At 40.5% G+C, this 7,392-nt stretch overlaps 2 protein-coding genes across 5 annotated transcripts; both read left to right on the top strand.

The window, feature by feature from the left end:
* Positions 1-460: 460 nt before the first annotated feature.
* LOC115742958 (probable carboxylesterase SOBER1-like) lies at positions 461-5,961 on the top strand. 4 transcript variants are annotated; one of them, XM_048285528.1, is made up of 7 exons: positions 461-763; positions 1,305-1,357; positions 1,737-1,860; positions 2,100-2,221; positions 2,959-3,066; positions 3,181-3,278; positions 5,913-5,961. In XM_048285528.1, the coding sequence occupies exons 1-6, from the start codon at positions 487-489 to the stop codon at positions 3,268-3,270; spliced, it is 774 nt and encodes a 257-aa protein (XP_048141485.1). In that variant the 5' UTR covers positions 461-486; the 3' UTR covers positions 3,271-3,278; positions 5,913-5,961. The 4 variants fall into 4 exon arrangements, with proteins under 4 accessions (XP_048141485.1, XP_048141486.1, XP_048141487.1 ...); XM_048285529.1 differs by having other exon boundaries at positions 4,523-5,961; XM_048285530.1 differs by having other exon boundaries at positions 4,504-5,961.
* LOC115742959 lies at positions 4,561-5,961 on the top strand. The gene has a single exon (XM_030677524.2). The coding sequence runs from the start codon at positions 4,561-4,563 to the stop codon at positions 5,170-5,172; it is 612 nt and encodes a 203-aa protein (XP_030533384.1). The 3' UTR covers positions 5,173-5,961.
* Positions 5,962-7,392: the final 1,431 nt, after the last annotated feature.

Genomic DNA, 7,392 nt, shown 5'->3' with positions numbered 1-7,392 from the left:
AATAAATAAATAAATCGAAGACAATAAGGTGATTGAGTTATGAGTTATCATAAACAATTTTATTTCTCAAACTATTGCTTTTGTGATACGCTGTGGTCTAGATACGTCCGTTAACACCTTAAATTGATGACATTTTAATCCATATAGTATAGACTCGACAGTACAAATTCAATACTTCATCGTCTCGGATGGGGTGATCAAATTACGAAAATATTAGGTCGGCCTGCTGTATTGAATACATCTCTTGTAAACGGTGCAATATACATTTAGGGCTATTGATTGATTCTTCATAAGATATGTAAATTTCTCTTCTTCATTGGATTGGAATGTTTCCACGTTCTTCATCTCCTTTGCATTTCGTCTTTTTCCTTTTTCCCGAAATGCACTTTAAATTTCAATTTTACTCTTGCAGTAATGCATAAGTTGGAATGAAGCAGATGGCTATTATCGTCCTTTCATACTCAACCACCTCCATTCGCAGAGAAAATGATCGTGGCGATGGCCAAGCCGGTATCAGTAACGAAGCCAATCGTCCTCGTCACGCTCACCTCCATCACCACCATCCTCTTCCTCTTCCTCTCGCCGCCAAACCCGCCTGCTCCGGAACCAACCTCCATGGCTCGAAGCTTCGTCCTCTGGCTCCACGGGTTGGGCGATTCGGGCCCTGCCAACGAGCCCATCAAGACCCTCTTCACTTCTCCGGAGTTCAGGCTCACCAAGTGGTCCTTCCCTTCCGCTCCTCCCAATCTAGTCACTTGCAATTGTAGGTTCTGTAATGCCCTTTTGATGTGTGCGCTCATGGTGTTCTTAATTTTAGTCGTGCGTGAGATTTTTCTGCGATTGGTAGGTAGTATGATCGAATGATGTTGAGCTATTCGGTGTTTGCAATTAGAGCGATCAAATGGGTTGTGGAATCTTCGGAAATGCCGTTGTAAAGTTGAGTTTTTTTTGTTTATTTCGGTGTTGTTGGGTGAATTGTATACTACAGTGTGCTGTTGGTGAGATTGAAGCCATACGTGCGGATAATGCTAATTCAATCTTGAACTCCTGTTGGGCCATGGGGGAACCTGGAGTGGTTAGATGGAAATGGGAGGTTTTTTTTTTTTTTAATATGACAATTAGAATAGTATCATACAATAGCATGCCTTGGCTTTTTCATTAGTTTCGGATACCCTGAGAAAATAACACCATTTGACTTGTCCTGCAGCGTTTGTAATTGCGGATAATCATTCTTACCTTTTTCTGGAAATACAAACCCTTCCCTGCATCCTTTCCTACATTGACTCACATATTCTTCCTTGCAGATGGTGCTGTCATGCCTTCATGGTTCGATATTCATGAGATCCCTATAACAGCTGTAAGTATGATATCCTCCTATCACATCTTTTTTTCAATACGCCGTTAACCTCCCTATCCGCGGTAATTAATAAGCCCTGTTGGATTTTACTTGAAATTACAAGTCATCGTATCTGAAAGGGAGAAAATATGAAGTCGCCTTGTAAGCAGGACACCCATCAAAAGCAATTTCTCTGCTGCTACAACTTGTCTTCTTCCTATAAGCAGTGGGACATCTAATATTTTTCCAAGACCATAAATATATTTTTGGATTCTAAAACTCCTGTAAGATGTAATCAACAATCTCCTACGAAGTGGATTGCCTGGCTCTAAACCACTATTACAATGTGCTTTTTCTTCTTGACTTCCTCATGTGACATGGAATGGGTTACATGTGCCAGGATTCTCCAAAAGATGAGAATGGAGTGCTTCAAGCAGTAAAGAATGTGCACGCAATGATTGACAAGGAGATAGCTGCTGGCATAAGTCCCAATAATGTGTTTGTCTGCGGCTTCAGTCAAGGAGGTCTCTCTCTCTCTCTCTCTCTCTCTCTCTCTCTCATATGTAGGGAGTGTGCATGCTAGCATACGCATTTGTCCACTTCTCATGCATATACTTTTATCTTCGTTGCAATAGTCTTACATCTCTCTCTCTCTCTCATGTAGGGAGTGAGCATGCTAGCATATGCATTTGTCCACATCTCACGCATATACTTTTATCTTCGTTGCAATAGTCTTACAGCTAGTTGGTTTAATGTTTTGCAGGTGCTTTGACCTTGGCAAGTGTTCTCCTATACCCTAAAACTCTCGGAGGTGGTGCAGTATTCAGCGGATGGGTTCCTTTCAATTCATCTTTTCTCGATCAACTTTCACCAGATGCCAAAAGAGTACTTCTTTACCTCGACCTTGGAAACTTCAACTTTATTTACTTTTCCTTTTCAGTGCTTCATTCTGCTACCTATTTGACATTTGTATTAGATAGAGAGATTAGCTTTATAGTTTGATTAGTTGTTTTCTTGGTGTTACTCCTGGCAATAGATGGATATGGACAAGCATTTGTTAATTATGTGCTCCTGTAAATGGAGCTCTGGTGTTTTCCATCCCTCATTGGTTCCTTCTCCTTTCTCCTTGCTTTTCTCTTTCTCCATTTTCTTATCCCAATTGATAACTACATATAGTTAGACCAAAATGCTGCCTAACCTTTTTCTTAAGTCTTTTATATCCTACATCTTTGGCAATGGGTATGATTTGGTCTAGTTTGTCTCAGTAGCAGCATATGGAAAATGAAGAGAACATTGTAAAATGTGCTTTGGGGCCTAGAATAGATTGTTTTATGCCAAGTTCTTCAATCAATTCGATGGCCACTTCTGCTGGAAAAGAATGTCCACTGTTGTGTCAGGACTAAGGCCGAGAGTCTGATTTGAAATGCGAATTGGCAATTTGAAGTACGTCGGCATGATTTATTGTTCTCTGTGCAGACACCTATCTCATGGGTGCATGGGATTGATGACAGAACAGTATTATTATGAGAAATGCGAATTGGCAATTCCTTTAGTTATTAGATCTTGTGAAGATCTATTTTGTTTCTTTGGTACAGTGGCATGATTTATTGTTCTCTGTGCAGACACCTATCTCGTGGGCTCATGGAATTGATGACAGAACAGTATTATTTGAAGCTGGGCAAGCAGGTCCACCATTCCTTGCAAAAGCTGGTGTCAGTTGCGAGTTTAAGGTAAATCTATTCAACGTTTTAAACTTTACTTGATGATCCTGATGGATCGTAAGGAAATTTTTCTCTATGTACAATTGATATGTAGATGTCTAAAAAAATTCCACGAATATGTAGGCTTATCCTGGTCTTGGCCATTCTATAAACAATGAGGAGCTCCAGAATTTGGAGTCATGGATTAGAGCTCGCCTTCAGAGTTCTTCATAGGATTATTGGTATGTGATGATTGAAGTGGCATCCTTCCTGTAGATTTGTGCTATGGCGCGTGTGCAAACTGATATGTGAAAGATGTTCAGGATTTGCACATCATATGCTAAGCATTCTTTCAATATGTTCTTGAGATTGCTCTGAGGGAAAAATTATGGGATGGTATTATCTCTTTTCTATTTATTATAAAAACAAAGAACTGGACCAACAGGTCCCAAATATGTTGCTTCAGCTTTTTCATATATTTTGACTTGATATAAATTGTGGACATGGGGAAATTGTGGTGTGAATCAAGTAATTTTAAACTAAGAGAAACAAAAAAGGAATATTTCATTTTGAAATACAGACAAGAGGGCATATGCATGAAATCTTCTTTAGAAGAATCCGCAATATTTTCAGCATATGAGAAATAGCAAATGTTTGTGGTCTTAGGACATAGTTAAATAGGACACAACCATTTGATGATGTCTCTATCATTCTTTATGGTTGTTCTCACTCCAGTAGCATATAAAGAAAGTAGATGTCATGGTGTTTGTGCCAGACGCCAGCCATTGAATCAGTCATTTTTTTTTAGATGTTTAGACTGCAGTACTTCCATGCGTTGGAAATGAATGTCAGTGCATTAAGGCTGTGGAGTTGACTTCATTTCCAATGCAGATTTGCCATAGAACCGGTCGGTTTGTGATCTGATTCGCAATTGATTACGTCTTCACTTACCTAACTGATTAACCTGCTGCCATCATCAGATTTTCTTGTTCCAAATATAATAATGATGAGGATAATGCCGATGATGGTTGTATTTACTTTTAAGAGCATGGGGGTGACTTAGTGGTTAAGGAACGTAGTAGTGTGCGAGGATTGGACACCCGTCACCTGGCACAAGACCGCAGCCTATTGCAAATAATTCCATCTCAGGCTATTCACCCGGCTTTTGGTCCAGGAGGTTAGTGGCATATTTTATGAGCCCAAGGCTTACCTACCTAAGATGGCTTCTTCGTCGGTTAAAAAAAGAGAGAGAAAGAAAGAGAGACAGAGAATCTTACTATAATCTATCTATCCATAAATCTGTAAGTCTCTAAATCTACATTGAAACCGAATCTTTGCTTATTTATGTTTAGACCTTTTAAAGCTGTATAATAAATTAATGCCTAGGGGGGCATTGTGAAGTGTAATCTCTCTTTCTTTCTCTCTGTTATATAAGACCTCCTGAACCCTTTTTTTCCTACTTTGAAGTCTGTTTTTCGCGACCCAGACAAAAGGTCCGAAAACTTCATCGAGAAAACAAGAGCTATGAAGAATCTCCGAAAAGGCTCGGTGCATCCATCACCGTCGCTGCCGATCGTCTTGTCCTGTTATCTCTCCCTCCTTCCAGCCACCATCCTTACCCTCACAGCGGCTCTGTCAATGCAGGACAGAGAAGTCTTGGCCTATCTCATCTTTTGCTCCACCCCAACCTCCACCCTCAAGAACAACCTCAAAACCTCCCGCAGAAGCTCTTCTTCTGCCAAAAGTGGCACAGCTAATGATGATCATCCCTCTACCTTCAATTGTGACTGCTTCAGATGCTATATGAGTTACTGGGCGAGGTGGGACTCATCTCCAAATCATCAGTTGATCCATGAAATAATCGACGCTTATGAAGATGTGCTGACATCAGGGAAAAAACCAAGAAATTCAGGAACAAAGAAGGAGAAAAGGAATAAGAGAAGACTCAACACCAGGTCTGGTGAGTCAAAGCAGTCAAACTCGGGGAATGCTGAGCTGGGTCAGTCAGAGTCTATGAGAGAAATGAAAACCACCAGTAATGGCCGCGGCAGTGCAGAGGAAGTGGCAGAGAAAGGACCGCTGAGGAGGTTTTTAAGTTTCATTGCAGAGAAGATATGGGGGGTCGGAAATTGGTGAGTGCTGTTTTTCCCATTGAGTTTGAAGGGTAAAGCAGGGGGAGAGAGAAACAGTTCTGTAGATAGTTGCCTTACAATAATCAAGAATGTGAAAGTGGCAGCTTCTCAGAATCATAATAAAAGTTATTCAGCTGAACTTGCTCTTCTCTCTTAGCTTTCTCTGAAAACATGCCAAGATAAGTAGAAGTCATATAGAATCTGTGGCTTTCTGTTTTTGCTGGATTAGCTATTACTCTTAGGTTGGTCGCTTTGCTCTAGGGATGAAGCTGCTGAGATTTCCTTCGAGTAAAATTGACATTCAATTTTCGGTTGAGGCACTTAAGTGACAATACTAAAGGGTCAATGATCAGCTCCTCCCCATGAAGTGGGAGCTTGCTATTATTAGCATTGGCTTATCCCCGGCGAAATGGGTGTAAGCATGCTGATAGATCAATTGTAGAGGGAGACTCGGTTGAGAAATTTTTCTTTTGAATGGTAATTGGGGAAGTTCTGATTCATGCAATTGGCTATCTGAAACTTGGTTTTGACTTTACATCGAAAGCAATGAAGACAATATAAGTTGAGTCTGAATATTGTCAATTCGCTGTCTCTCTTTTGTTCCTTCCTCTCTGCATTATTCTTTCATATGGACTTGTGACTCTGTTGCAGCGAATGCAATTTGGTGTTGGATAGGTGATAACTGGATGCAAATTTGTATGGAATTAGTTAGTACATTACAATCGTTGTTGGGATTTTTTACAGTTGTGAAGGTTGGCAAAAGGAAGGCTTCGATCCATGCAACAAAAGAGAACGAAAAATAAAGTAGGGGCTTCGATTAAAGCAAAGCCCCACTAATGGTATTGGGACTCCAGTCCAAAACTCCTTTTGGTGGTTCCCAAGTGCATGTTTTCTTCCTCTCCCTTAGTTTTCCTCACCCCCACTATTTGTCTGGACAGTATCATCCTTCACTGTCTCTTTTAATGCAAAAGCTATGTAGTTTGGTCTGGTTTATTTTGGCTTAGAAAGAGAATGAACTCCTGATTTACTTCCGAACCATTTGAGTCACAGTAAGGGTCATCAGCATGAGATTCAAAGAGAGAACTACTCGACAACTGCCCGAAAAGCACTTACCTGCTCTTGACCGACTTGATTGCTTATCCTGGTATTGTTTAACGTTTGCCTCTTGATTATTTTGACTTGAGGAGCAAAGTTGTATGCATCTGGAAATGTTAAAAAAATGAAAAAACACACGAAGAGGATACAGTTGGTCAAGTCTGGGTAACAAGAGAACAAATTCTCTATAACCCCACCTCTTTGAGTTGGCGTTATCGTCAGCAAACACGTTTGATGAACTGACAATTCATTATTTTTCGGAGGTCTGCTTCGTAGTTTATTTGATAGGAAAACTAATACAATATTTAGATGAAGAACCAAGCATTCAAAGCCAAATCTTGTGTTAATCCACCTGAACACAAGAGGCTCTTGACCTTGGCCATTTGATGCCCTCTAGTTTTCAATGTGATTTTAGCCTTTTGGGTCATTTTGAATAATTCTGAAAACAGCTGAACTGGGCAGCTCTTGGTAAGGAAAATGTCAGGGAGTCACCATTGGGGTCTTGATCCTACATCAGTTTGACTCTCTGTACATGACAAGAAGGAAGTGTATTAAGTTTGACCATGGAATAGGCTAATGAGATAGTGACAATCTTTGACGTTAAGTTTGATGGGCTTGAAATTGACTCATTCTGGTCCAACAACTGCTGCTGCACAAGATTCCAACAATACCTGAACACAAGAGGCTCTTGACCTTGGCCATTTGATGCCATCTAGTTTTCAATGTGATTTTAGCCTTTTGGGTCATTTTGAATAATTCTGAAAACAGCTGAACTGGGCAGCTCTTGGTAAGGAAAATGTCAGGGAGTCGCCATTGGGGTCTTGATCCTACATCAGTTTGACTCTCTGTACATGACAAGAAGTGTATTAAGTTTGACCATGGAATAGGCTAATGAGATAGTGACAATCTTTGACGTTAAGTTCGATGGGCTTGAAATTGACTCATTCTGGTCCAGCAACTGCTGCTGCACAAGATTCCATTATCTAAATTAAGAGATCAATATGGCCAGTGTAGGGTGACCAGATGAAACAGTGACCTCTTGGCTGCAACTGCCGGTGGCGGAAGCATGTTCCATTGTTCTTACTATTGCCGAGACAATGAGTTTGCTGAGTTTGCCTGGTTGATCGGA

This window comes from Rhodamnia argentea, chromosome 9, assembly GCF_020921035.1.
Source record: "Rhodamnia argentea isolate NSW1041297 chromosome 9, ASM2092103v1, whole genome shotgun sequence".
NCBI lineage: Eukaryota > Viridiplantae > Streptophyta > Magnoliopsida > Myrtales > Myrtaceae > Rhodamnia > Rhodamnia argentea.
This window is presented reverse-complemented; position numbering and strand designations above follow the sequence as displayed.

What these genes read in the sequence shown, in the direction of transcription:
- LOC115742959 (XM_030677524.2), top strand. Translation starts at nt 4,561, where the DNA reads ATGAAGAATCTCCGAAAAGGCTCGGTGCATCCATCACCGTCGCTGCCG.
- LOC115742958 (XM_048285528.1), top strand. Translation starts at nt 487, where the DNA reads ATGATCGTGGCGATGGCCAAGCCGGTATCAGTAACGAAGCCAATCGTC. An exon ending in CAATCTAGTCACTTGCAATT is followed by an intron (nt 764 to 1,304) that starts GTAGGTTCTGTA and finishes TCTTCCTTGCAG; the next exon opens with ATGGTGCTGTCATGCCTTCA. An exon ending in GTGTCAGTTGCGAGTTTAAG is followed by an intron (nt 3,067 to 3,180) that starts GTAAATCTATTC and finishes ACGAATATGTAG; the next exon opens with GCTTATCCTGGTCTTGGCCA.